This window comes from Lampetra fluviatilis, chromosome 81 (assembly GCF_964198595.1).
Source record: "Lampetra fluviatilis chromosome 81, kcLamFluv1.1, whole genome shotgun sequence".
NCBI lineage: Eukaryota > Metazoa > Chordata > Hyperoartia > Petromyzontiformes > Petromyzontidae > Lampetra > Lampetra fluviatilis.
In genome coordinates this window covers 565,326-578,709 of record NC_136355.1, presented here as the reverse complement: position 1 = coordinate 578,709, position 13,384 = coordinate 565,326, and the positions used below count along the sequence as shown (strand labels likewise).

Here is a 13,384-nt window from a genome sequence, read left to right as displayed (position 1 = left end):
CAAACATCTGCTCGATGATGGCTTCGTCAAACCGTGTGATTTTTAGGGAGATATTTGACAAAACTTCACTGCGATGGTCAGTGCAGGTTGGCGACGGTGGATAGAAACCGTGCGAATGTGGTGAAACAAGTTTAATTCTAACTTCAAAAACTAAACATTTCATCACAGAGGTATGCATCCTCCAGCCACTTACACACAATGTAGCAAGCCCTAAGCAGGATCCCCATATAAATGTCAAGCTTGATAGCGGAAACTGGATTATTATTTTTTTTATTCCATGAACAACTTGAAATTGCTTCGATAGGCTTCAAAAATAGTTCAGCATTTTTGTTTCTAATCAACACTTTTTTCAATAGGTTGTCATATATTGGCTTCTAGACTTCCTCGGAGGATGGTTTTGTTGTTAAACCCAGGTTGTGGGGTTTTTTGCGTTCAAATTTTACCTTCATTTTAAGCTACACGCATGGACTCTGGCTAATGCGGTGTGTACAATTGATCTAGTTTATTTGTATATGTGTAGTGTGGTTCAAGGAGACTTGGACGGCGTAGTTGGAGGCACACTTATTTATTTAGTACAAAGTACAGAACAGGCCGAGATGTACAACACTTGAAGGGGTATCGGCCCCTTCACCCGTCTAACTGGGAGATCAACACTCTATGTCACAGCTAGCCTACTCCTAAGTCCTCCACTACTGGGCTAGGGGAGGCTAGCTAACCCAGCCCTGGTTAAGCTGGGATTACGGCACCCTGAGTTCCCAGACCGGCTCTGACAAGAGCATCGGCTCTGGGCTCTCGGGGCCACGCCACTGGCTTGCCCTGGTCGGTCTTGAGAAGGACAGCGATCCAGGGGAGTCCCAGGGCCTATTATCTCGGCCTCGCTGTGCGCTGCGTTGCACCGCTAGTCGAGTAGATAACCATGTATTCAATAAATCCTCGGAGCCAGGATGACCGTCCAACTCCGATCGTCATTTATTGATTGTAACAGGTAAAACTGGTGAGAAAACACAGATACAGCATCTGTTATAATTCGGAAACACCCACACAATGAACACCACAGCATCAGAACATTGTCTCAGATAACAATAGATCCTGGAAGGACCAGGCCCCCACATTACCCCTGAACAACTAGACAAAGGCACAAGCTGGTGCGTTGCATACAGGCACATAGTGTATTCATCCCACTGCACCCCAAATGTACAGCATTACACTTAACACTAAACTGTGGATGAGATACTTCGTCATCACTCTCAGGATCGCAACATAGGCACAAGTCTGACTCGACCTACTAAATCACAAGTAACATCCACAATAAGGAAAGTCACAGGCTTCGTTACTAACTAAGCCTCGTATTTACTACAACAACTTAACGGCACCATAAAGGCATTTACATTGCTATAACGGTCATTCCAACATTACAACAGCATTTCCAATATTATAGGAATATAAACAACTTACAGATAATGCTTCTTAAGCTCCCACAATGGACAAGTGCGGCTGTGGTCTCACTGAGATGCGATGCGTGCCGCCATCTTGACTTATCTGTGTAATGGCTGACGCCCGCGTGGTACAGTGGAAATCTAACATCGTCACTTCCTGGTCACGTGACCAACATTAGCATCAAAAAACAGGATCTTCCTGTGAACGCACGCTCCACATCTGCCGTGAGGCAAGACACTGCCCGTCTGGTATCTAGGAGATACCACCATTTATTTCCTATCTCATAAACAAGTGTATAACAACTTCAACGGGTCGACTTATTTGTCCATATCTTTGCGAGAGAGAAGTAGTACTATCTCGACTATGGGCCTGATAAAAGTTCTTGCGACACCTTGCTTCGCAATCATAACCTCGACCTTTCGAACTTTTCCATCGGCACTTGGAATCGACTTGAGGATGCGGCCCATTGGCCACTCATTCCGTTTGGCTTGGTTGTCCTTCAGTAGGACGAGGTCGCCTTCTTGGATGTCTGGTCTATTAGACTGCCACTTGTTGCGCACTTGGAGTGTCGTAAGGTACTCGTTTTTCCAGCGACGCCAGAACGTGTTCGCGAAGCTCTGCACTTGTCTCCATTGACGTCTGTAGAAGTCTGCAGTGCTGGCCTCCTCGGTAGGTGCTGTGAGCACATCTGTCTTCTGGGTAAGAAGTGTAGCAGGAGTCAAGATGAATGGTGACTCCGGGTCGGTTGAGACGGGGATCAGGGGTCTTGAGTTAATTATGGCTGAGACCTCGGCCATGAGAGTGGTCAAGACCTCGTGAGAGAGCCGTGTGGACCCGACATCACATAGCATGGAGTCGAGAATGCGTCGAGCAATCCCGATCATGCGTTCCCAGGCTCCACCCATGTGCGAAGAGTGGGGAGGATTGAAGATCCATCTGCAGCCTTGGTCACCAAGGTATTTCCTGACAGAATAATCTTCGACATTCTCCGTATTGATCTTAAGCTCTTTACATGCTCCTATGAAATTGGTTCCACAATCAGAACGGAGTTGCTTGGCTGGCCCTCTGATGGCGAAGAACCTCCGGAGTGCATTTATAAAGCTCGAAGAGTCCATGGACTCGATGACTTCGATGTGCACTGCTCGTGTACTCATACAGGTGAACAGCACTGCCCAACGTTTGCTGTTCGCGAGCCCTCCTCTGGTGCGGCGGGAGATGACTGTCCACGGTCCGAACACGTCAATCCCTACAGAGGTGAAGGGAGGTTCCACACTGAGTCGATCGGCTGGGAGGTCTGCCATTTTCTGTTCTTCCTGTTTTCCACGTAGCTTGCGACACCGGATACACTTGTGGATTGTGCTGGCGATGCACCTCTTTGCTCCAACGATCCACAGCCCTGCAGATCGGATTGCTCCTTCTGTGAAGTGCCGACCTTGGTGCTTGACCTTCTCGTGGTAGTGGCGCACGAGTAAGATTGCGATGTGGCTCTGGCTTGGGATTATGAGGGGGTTTCGTTCATTCTCATCTAATTTTGCATTCCCTAGCCGACCACCGATCCTGAGCAAGTCGTCTTTGTCCATCCCGGGGTTTAGCTTCCTGAGGGTGCTGACCCTAGGAAGGTCTTCTCCCTTGTTAATGGCCTTGATCTCACTTGCATAAGCTGCCTGTTGCACACAGCGGAAGATTGATTTCCTTGCTCTGGAAAGCTCGTCTTCAGTGCGTGGCACTGTGCAGTAATGCCATCCATTGCAGCTACCAGTGGTGCCTCTCATCGGGCGATGGAAGCAGTCTGCGATATGCGTTAAATGTGCTATCGCTCGCACGAGCGTCGTCCATTTCGAGAAATGTTCAAAATGGTGTGGACTCAGTGGACTTCTCGGTCGCACATTTGTTACGAAAGTTGTCACTAGAGGACGAATCTCCTTGTCGGACTCGGGCTCTAAGAGTCCAAAGGTCTCCTTGGTAGTACATGGGCCAACGTCACGTCGTAACAGGAACGCTGGACCCGTCAGCCAGATGGTTTGATTCAGCAGAGATGCAGGGACGGACCTAGTTGCGAGATCTGCTGGATTCTGGTCAGTTGGAACGTAATTCCATTGCTCCGGCTGCGTCGATCTCCTGATGCGCTCCACCCGGTTGCTGATGTAGGTGTAGAACCTTCTGGTTTGATTGTTTATGTAGCCTAGTACGACCTTACTGTCCGTGTAGAACTTGACCGCGTCTAGTTTGACGTCAAATTCGTCTAATATCAGTTCCGCCACCTCTGTAGCAAGAATGGCTCCACACAGCTCGAGCCTTTAGATGGTATGGTCCGGTTGTGGGGCCTTGCCGTGGAACTCTTTCCAGAATTCCCACTCGGACGATAGCTCCGAGTCGAGGAACGGAGAGGCCACGGTCACAGCGACCACCGCCACGACCACCAGCAGAGCGACGAGCAGCGGCTTCACCTTAGTCTTCTTCCCATCAGTCAGGACTGGCTTGGAGAAACGTGGAGGAACAAACTCCAACGAAGACGGTGGATGCACAAGCGAAGTCATGGTGGTTTCTTCGTAAGTCTGCACGGTACAGCCTTGACTTCTCTCGCCGAGTTCCTCTTTCAGCGTGAAGTGGTTGGGGCACGGTTTGAAGAGCGACGTGCGTCCATTCATGAGCACACTCGTTCTGAATGTGCTAATGTGGTCTGGTTTGTGTATTCCCTTCAGACAAACGTCACCTACGATGACCCATCCTAGGTCGAGTCTCTGGGCATAGGGAGCGTTGTGAGGTCCATTGCGTTGGTTACGAACCTTTTGTACTCTCAGCATGTCCCTGCCGAGCAGAAGTAAAATCTGTGCCGCGTGATCCAATGGCGGGATGAACTTTGCTATGGGTTTCAGGTGTGGGTGGTGACGTGCAACTTCGGGCGTGGGAATCTCACTCCTGTCGTCCGGTATCTCGTTGCACTCTGTCACCGTAGGAAGGGCTAGCTTCATGGTGCTATCTATGGTTTCCACCATGAGGCCGCTCGCTCTTCTTCCCGCTGTCTCCATCAGTCCTGAGCATGTTCTGAGCGTGTATGGAAAGGAATTCCCACCTACACTTAGCTGATCAAAGAACTCTGACCTTGCCAAAGACCTGTTGCTCTGGTCGTCCATTATGGCGTACATCCTTACTGCCCTTTCAGGATGTCCTTTGGGATAGACTCGGACGAGGCATATCTTTGAGCAAGATCTTCCTTTGAAGCCTTCTCCACAGACTTCTGTGCATTTGGTTGTGATTGACGAAGTGAGTGCAGCGGTCTCGCCTTGCTCCCCGCCGTGCTCTGCTTCGGGATCGGAAGCCTTAGTGCTACTGGGTTTCGAGTAAAATGTGTGCAGAGCAGTTGCGTGTTTGTCGCTGCCACATTCCTCGCACTTGATATCTGCCTTGCAATTCCTTGCAAGGTGGTTTGTAGAAGCACAGCATTTGAAGCACACTCCAAATTCTTTCAGCATGTTCTTCCGCTCTTCCAATGGCTTCCTCCTGAACTCACGGCATTTCTGGAGGGAGTGAGGTTTATCATGCAATGGGCATTGCTTCTCTGGATCCTCTATCTTTTTCTTTGTGGTGGTTGCCTGGACGGAGTTTGCGAATGTCGCAGGAGAGACCTCAGTCTTGTGTACGGAAATTGGCACTCTCGCTGTTCCTCGTTTCGCCGTTGTCCTTTCCATTTTTGGGAGATCTGGACTGGAAATCCCCGTGGAGCCAAACATGAAACTCGGGTCATTTCTAGTCTTAGCCAGGTTGCGGATAAACTTTGAGAAAAAAGAGAATGGGGGGAATGCAACCTGATGCTCTGACTTGTATCCTGAACCCGCTGTTCTCCATTTTTCCTGCACGTCAAATGGCAATTTCTCTACGATGGGGTTCACGCCATGGTAGGTATTCAAGAAAATGAGACCCGGTAAGTAGGTATCAGCCTGGGCTGATTCAAGCTCCATCAAAAGATCTCCAAGCTCCCGTAACCTTTTATTGTCTCGACCAGAGATTTTTGGAAAGTTCTGCAACTTCTTGAAGAGAGCCTTCTTAATGGTTTCTGGGCTTCCATAGCACTCCTCGAGCCTCTCCCACACCGCATGCAGGCTTGAGGCGGGGTCGTCAATGTTTGCTGACCGGATCCTCTTTGCGTACTCTGCAGATTCATTTCCTAACCATTTCACCAACAGGTCGAGTTCTTCACTTGCAGAGATGTCTGCATTTCGGATTGCATTCCTGAAGGTAGATCTCCATGCTCGATAGTTCTCAGAGTGGTCATCAAACTTAACGAGTCCTGTGTTGATTAGTTCGCGGTGAGCCAGGTACCTAGAAAAGTCTTCTAGTCCTGCTGATCCAGGGTGTGTCCATACTGGCGCTTGTGAGGCGGCATTATTGGCTGTATTGCCTAGCATGCCGTCATTTGCAATGGCGTTGGACTGTGGGCCCAAAGGGTTTCGATCACGTTGGTTGGATCCCCTTATGTGACTGTCTGGAATGTGGGTCTGACTTGGTGCATCCACGTCTGACCCCACGTGCGCGACGCTGAGTTGGCGACTAACTGCCAGAGCGGGATATGCATTTCCACCATTACTGTAGACAGCATTCATGTTCATTCGGAGTGGAGATGGCAATGCCTGAACGTCCACCCTTTGTTCAGTATGGTTTGGTGGAGGAGCATTGTTCAGACCAGTCCAAAATATTTTTTCTGGTGAGTTGATCACGGTCCTTGACAGGTATCTGAGTGCCAAACTCACTCCAATTCTCTTCCTTATCCAGGTTGGCTGCTGCTTCGAGCACCTCTGCCTGGGCCCTTGCAGCAGCTGCTTCCCTTTTGAGTTGTAGGGTGCTTAACTTAGCATCCAGCTCAATTTTCTTCCGTGTGGCGGTAGCCACTAATGTACTCTCTGCTATGCTTACTTTTTCTTGTATGCGAGCATTTTCAATTAGCATGGCTTCCTCTTCAGCCATGTAGGCAATACGGGCGTTTTCTGCTTCTGCTGCTGCACGTGCCTGAGCTGTTGCCATACTAGTAGATGATGTCTTTGAGTGTGCTGAGGCTTTAGATCTTGTGGTGGACCTGGATGAGACGGAGTGCTGAGATCCTGTCTCTCTTAAGCCATCCACACGGTCCATTGCATCTTGTATCACTGCCTGCACATTATCATCGAGCAGTTCGAGGAAGTGCTCTTGCGTGCGCACTCCCTCAATGCCCTCATCTGTTTTCATCTTCGTCAGGAGGGATATGTATTTATTTGCCAGGAGCTTGTAGCTTGAGCTGCTCACCTTCACTCGCTGGATGGCCCGCTGAATTGAGACCACTGTGTCCGAGGCGTTTGAAGCTTCAGATAAATCTGCTTCGACCCGGTCCCATGCCCGTTGTATCCTGGCATCCAGGTCCTGTTTCTCAGTCTCATAGCTTTCCAAGGCCCGTTGCGTCAACCTGACCTCCCTCTGGGGCCTTGAACTCCCTTGGTCCTCTTGAGGCAGGATGGGAGATCCTGGATTCCTTGGTTCACCTTCTTCAGCATCTCTCCCTGCTGAACTGTGGCTTTCCATGCTGCGATGTTTGCAGCACGATTTTAATGTAGACTGGTTGCAGAGCTCCTTGCTTGTTGCAGGCTGACTGCAGAGTTGACTGCAGGGCTGGCTGCAGAGCTGGCTGCAGGGCTGGCTGCAGAGCTGGCTGCAGAGTTGACTGCAGGGCTGGCTGCAGGGCTGGCTGCAGAGCTGGCTGCAGAGCTGGCTGCAGAGCTGGCTGCAGAGCTGACTGCAGAGCTGGCTGCAGAGCTGACTGCAGAGCTGGCTGCAGGGCTGGCTGCAGAGCTGGCTGCAGGGCTGGCTGCAAGGCTAGCTGCAGGACTGACTGCAGAGCTGGCTGCAGAGCTGGCTGCAGAGCTGGCTGCAGAGCTGGCTGCAGGGCTGGCTGCAGCACTGACTGCAGAGCTGGCTGCAGAGCTGGCTGCAGAGCTGGCTGCAGGGCTGGCTGCAGGACTTCTTGGGAGCTTTAAGAAGAGTATCTTTTTACTATCTCGGCCTCGCTGTGCGCTGCGTTGCACCGCTAGTCGAGTAGATAACCATGTGTTCAATAAACCCTCGGAGCCAGGATGACCGTCCAACTCCGATCGTCATTTATTGATTGTAACAGGTAAAACTGGTAAGAAAACACAGATACAGCATCTGTTATAATTCGGAAACACCCACACAAAGAACACCACAGCATCAGAACATTGTCTCAGATAACAATAGATCCTGGAAGGACCAGGCCCCCACATTACCCCTGAACAACTAGACAAAGGCACAAGCTGGTGCGTTGCATAAAGGCACATCGTGTATTCATCCCACTGCACCCCAAATGTACAGTATTACACTTAACACTAAACTGTGGATGAGATACTTCGTCATCACTCTCAGGATCGCAACATAGGCACAAGTCTGACTCGACCTACTAAATCACAAGAAACATCCACAATAAGGAAAGTCACAGGCTTCGTTACTAACTAGGCCTCGTATTTACTACAACAACTTAACGGCACCATACAGGCATTTACATTGCTATAACGGTCATCCCAACATCACAACAGCATTTCCAATATTATAGGAATATAAACAACTTACAGATAATGCTTCTTAAGCTCCCACAATGGACAAGTGCGGCTGTGGTCTCACTGAGATGCATTGCGTGCCGCCATCTTGACTTATCTGTGTAATGGCTGACGCCCGCGTGGTACAGTGGAAATCTAACATCGTCACTTCCTGGTCACGTGACCAACATTAGCATCAAAAAACAGGATCTTCCTGTGAACGCACGCTCCACATCTGCCATGAGGCAAGACTCCTATCTAGCAGATCTTCTTTCTTCACTGATTAAAGCTGAACACTGAACCCCGAGCCCTCTGGCTCACCGCCTTATATAGCAATACCCCCCTGAGGGGTGGGGCCGTGGGGGATCCCAGCGCCGTATTAGCCCCCCAGGCTAAACGGTGCGGACGTCGATGTAAGCACCTCCTTGTGTACAGACATAGCCACGCCCAGTGTGTTTGTTTCCCATCCGTAACAACTCTACAACACCTCCTCCGTAACACCTCTACATCACCCCCCCCCCCCCTGTACAGCCCGCAGCCATCCCGGCTGCGGGCTGTTGAACCCGCAAGGCATACTGCAGCGCCGCATGATCTGTGCGGACGGTGAAATGACGACCATACAGATATGGGCGATACAGTTGAATGAAGTAAACGATTGCCAATAGTTCCCAACGGGTAACACAGTACCTTTGTTCCGCCGGAGACAACACCCGACTGCCGTACGCTACCACACGTTCTACGCCCTCAACAACCTGCGAAAGCATGCCCCCAATGCCCGTGTTGCTTGCGTCCGTATCGAGTTTTGTAAAGTCAGGATAACTCAATAGCGGAGCCCCCACTAGAGCGTCCCGGAGGGAGCGAAAAGCAGCCTCCTCCTCCTGTCCCCAGTGAAACTTGACCCCCTTCGATGTTAAGGCATGTAAGGGCTTTGCAATTGTCGCGAAATCAGTGACAAAGCGTCGGTAGTATGACGCGAATCCAACAAAACTCCTGACCTCCCCCACGGAGGTGGGAGTCGGCCAGGAGCTGACACATTGCGTTTTGGCGGGATCAGTGACAATACCTGAGCGTCCGACAATGTGGCCCAAATACCGCACCGATTCGCATAGCAAATGACACTTCTGGGGTTTGAATTTCAAATTAGCAGCCCGCATTTTGAGGAAAACCGCACGCAACCTCTGGAGGTGTTCATCGAATGTTTCACTGAAGACGATGACATCGTCTAAATAAATCAAACATGAATCCCATTGCAACCCAGCCAAGACCAATTCCATTAATCGCTGAAAAGTTGCCGGCACTGAATGGAGCCCCATCGGCAAGCGGTTAAATTAGAAAAGGCCGTGCGGCGTACGGTAAGCAGTTTTAGGTTTAGATTCATCATCCAGAGGGAGCTGCCAGAATCCGGAAAGCAAATCCAATGTGGAGAAGAACCCCGCCCCTGCCAAGGCATCAAGCGATTCATCCATCCGAGGAAGCGGGTATGCGTCGGCTACAGAAATTTTGTTCAGCCAACGAAAATTGACACAAAAGCGCAATGAGCCATCATGTTTTTTAACTAAGACGATCGGCGCAACCCAAGGGCTGGTAGAAGGGGATATAATATCCGCGGCTAACATGTCATCTACGGCCGATTTTACATGGTCCTTTTCGGCGGGACTCAACCGAAAAGGATTTTGGCATATTGGCGCACTGTCACCCATGTCAATATGGTGTTGCAGCAGTTTAGTACAACCAAGATCGTATTTGTGTTGACAAAAACGTCAGAAAACTCGCGCAGGAGGATTGGAAGCCTCTCACGCTGTGAGTTGGACAGGTCCGATGATCCCGCACAAAGCGCATCGAGCCACCCCTCATCACGGTCCGCATGTAGTTGCGACGGAGGAGCAGTGCTCACCTGACCAATGACGGGTTCCTCACAGGGTACCGGCGTCGCGTGCGCAAGCACGGTCCCTTGAGGAACCACAGTCGTTCGCGATCCCACATTGAGGACCGCGATGAAGGGGTCCCCATCCCCTTTCACAATGGTCTGGGCCGTTATCAAGTCAGGTCCGTTGACCCCGGCTCTAGATGGTCCCAACAGAACCCCCTGGTCCCCAATCCCCTTAGCAAATGGTCGACGCAGCCTAAGAGACACGAGCATCTGAGCTCCCGGCGGTACGCGAACCGTCCTCGCAACCAGCGCCGGTACCGTCGCAAATGCCGTCCGAACCGTAGCGGGGGAGGACAGGAACATAATACGTCGACCCGACGAGAGTTCAATGCAACCCTGGTCGACTAGGATACGAATCGGCATTTTGGCCAAGAAATCCATCCCCAACAGGCACGGAACCGCCAGCGAGGAGGAGACCAATATCGGGCCGGATAATTTGATGTCCCCAATACAAATTTGCGCGCGGATCTGTCCGATAATGCCCAGCGAGCCCCCATTAGCAGCGTAGCATGGAACATCAACGGGGAGCAAGGGACGGCTTTGAACGGGGAGAATGTTAGAAATCAAATCGGATACAATAGTTGCCGATGCTCCCGTATCAACTAAGATCCGCACCTCAACCCCATCAATATGCCCCACAACGACCGACGACCCTGACGACGCGGCAACAACACGATGGGCCAACTCGGACCACTGGCCCGGTTGGAATGCACTCCCTACAGTGGCACGTTTCGGCGCGACGACAGGCAATTTACGACCCCCGTCCAGTGCAGTGAGCGAGTGAATGACAGGTGTGTGCGTAGGCCAAACATGTGGGGTGCCACGACTCGCCGCAGTTTGCTGGTGAGGCTTGGGTAGAGGCGCAACGTTCTGCTTAGGCGTCGCCCCGCGCTGTCGAGGAGCCCGGCATCCTGAAGCCACATGGCCCCGGAGGCCACAGTTGTAGCAGTGCGTGAGTGCTCCAGATGACTTGGGCTGATCCTGGCTGCTCGGTCCGTCCCGAGCTGGTCGTACTCCGGATCTCCACTCCGTCGGGCGATCCACGGCGCAGATCTCTTCCGATGGGAGGGTTGTTGCAGCCACGGTATGGCTGGCCGCTGCCTTGCAGGCCTTGCGACGCTGGGACAGCAAGTTTGCGTGGATGTGTCGCGCGGCCCGCAGGGAACACATCTCCGTGTCGTCTTGCGCCAAGACGACAATGTCCAACTCGTCCGCCAACAGCAGTATATTCTCCATCACCATGGCGTCCACCCCTTCCTCGTCCATCCGCGGGAAAGCCGTTTTCGCCAGGGCCAGGAGAGCTGTACGGTACGCCAGGGGCGACTCCTTGGCGCCCCGCTGGCGATCGTAGAACAGCTGCCTGCAGTCTGAAGGTGGTCTATAGACTGCAGCCAGGAGTTGAAGCGCCATCTGCAGCGTGGCGCGCTTCGCTCTCGGCGCCGAGGTGAGGGTAGCGAGGGCATCACTGTCGAGCATTGCCGGCAGCGCGCGGAGTGCTTCGTCATCCGTCCATTGTGCCATCTCTTGGTGAGCGAGAAAGTGTCTTCAGAAGCCACCCCAGTCACCGTCTTCGCCCACGAACTCCTTGAGAGGTGGTAATCGCTGCTGTAACGTGGCGTCCGCCGTCGAGGATCGCTCTCCGTCGTTCCCGTCACTCCGGACGGTTTTGGCAGGAAGGGCGTGTGACATCGGCGGTCGCTCTGTTGGTGACGCGCTGGCCGCTCCTGATGACGTGGCGGCTTCTGTTTGCCGAACGTCGGTCACCTGACGTAGCCCGGCCCCGCCCTCAGCATTCACTGTACCCATGGTGGAAAATTCGAATTCGGGCCCCGTGGAAATGGCGGGAACCGGCGTCGCATGTCGGCTGTCATCGCCCCGTGCAGCTCCTCCAGCCCCCAGTCGAGTAATTTCTTCAAATGTGGCAGCTGCTGCGTAAAGTAGTCCGCCAGTCATGTATGAGCCAGCCGCAGTCCGTCAGCCGGCGGTCCCCATCCGTCCTGACGTTGCGGTGTGGGTGGACTTGGCCCTGGCTGCTCGGAGTCGCCTTCAGCCATCTCGGGCTCAAAGTCGGCCGTGGTTTCCTTCGCCCCCGGTTCCCTGGTACGAGCCTTTCGTCTCGTGTCCATCCTTTTAGAAGACCACTTCTGACACCAGATGTAGTGTGGTTCAAGGAGACTTGGACAGCGTAGTTGGAGGCACACTTATTTATTAAGTACAAAGTACAGAACAGGCCGAGATGTACAACACTTGAAGGGGTATCGGCCCCTTCACCCGTCTAACTGGGAGATCAACACTCTATGTCACAGCTAGCCTACTCCTTAGTCCTCCACTACTGGGCTAGGGGAGGCTAGCTAACCCAGCCCTGGTTAAGCTGGGATTACGGCACCCTGAGTTCCCAGACCGGCTCTGACAAGAGCATTGGCTCTGGGCTCTCGGGGCCACGCCACTGGCTTGCCCTGGTCGGTCCTGAGAAGGACAGCGATCCAGGGGAATCCCAGGGCCTATCTAGCAGATCTTCTTTCTTCACTGATTAAAGCTGAACACTGAACCCCGAGCCCTCTGGCTCACCGCCTTATATAGCAACTCCCCCCTGAGGGGTGGGGCCGTGGGGGATCCCAGCGCCGTATTAACCCCCCCCGGCTAAACGGTGCGGACGTCGATGTAAGCACCTCCTTGCGTACAGACATAGCCACGCCCAGTGTGTTTGTTTCGCATCCGTAACAACTCTACAACACCCCCTCTACATAAGGACAGATAAACCTGACGGAGACATTTTTGTCTGAGGAGTTATGACATTTTTTTATCAAGTCGCTTTGGCCTTTGCTGTTCAATCTAACTGAGAAATCAATGTATCATGCAGACAAATGTGTATTCCAATGAGAGGCAGACTATCTATGAACCTTCAAAGTGGACATTGCCGACTTAGCCATGATCTGCTACCTAAAAACTTAATCTGGTGAAGGAGCCGCTGAGCAGCCCTCCTTGCCCCTCCATATTGTGTATTTGACCTTTCCATTCATTTGGTATCCGTGCCTATACAATGGAACATGGCCTTCGTACTCTAGTTACAGGTGACCCAAATAATCCCTGCTCCATTTCAATCCTCTCATTAACATATATGAACAGACTTAACATTTTATTGCGAAAAAATACTTTTTCCATCCCAAATCATCTGGCTATAGACAAATATGGTGCAGCCTCTGCCATAATCGATACTCTGAACTTTGTCTTAACCAGTTCTGAACCATTGCGTTATTCTGTTCCTCACACAGTCCAAAGCATTCAATACTATGGACCAGAATATGATGTTGCAAGTAGAAATATAGCTACATTTTTCAAAGTGTTCAATATGTAATAAAGGACTCTTTCTCAATGTCGATCTCCGTTGTCCTTTATTTGGGTTCGTAGAATCTCGTTCACACGGCGTCCTCGCTCAGGCGCG

The 13,384-nt window shown here is 51.7% G+C and overlaps 2 protein-coding genes across 2 annotated transcripts in view; one reads left to right on the top strand and one right to left on the bottom strand.

Moving 5' to 3' along the window:
• Nucleotides 1–11,313, top strand: part of LOC144953692 (interferon-induced very large GTPase 1-like) — a 49,784-nt gene extending 38,471 nt beyond the window's left edge. The window contains exons 3-4 of the mRNA XM_078884252.1: nt 11,104–11,165; nt 11,294–11,313. Of these exons, the coding sequence (XP_078740378.1) occupies nt 11,104–11,165; nt 11,294–11,313 (82 nt within the window). The remainder of the gene's footprint in view (nt 1–11,103; nt 11,166–11,293) is intronic.
• The window catches only part of LOC144953701 (interferon-induced very large GTPase 1-like), a 261,650-nt gene that overhangs the window by 160,529 nt on the left and 87,737 nt on the right, over nt 1–13,384 (bottom strand).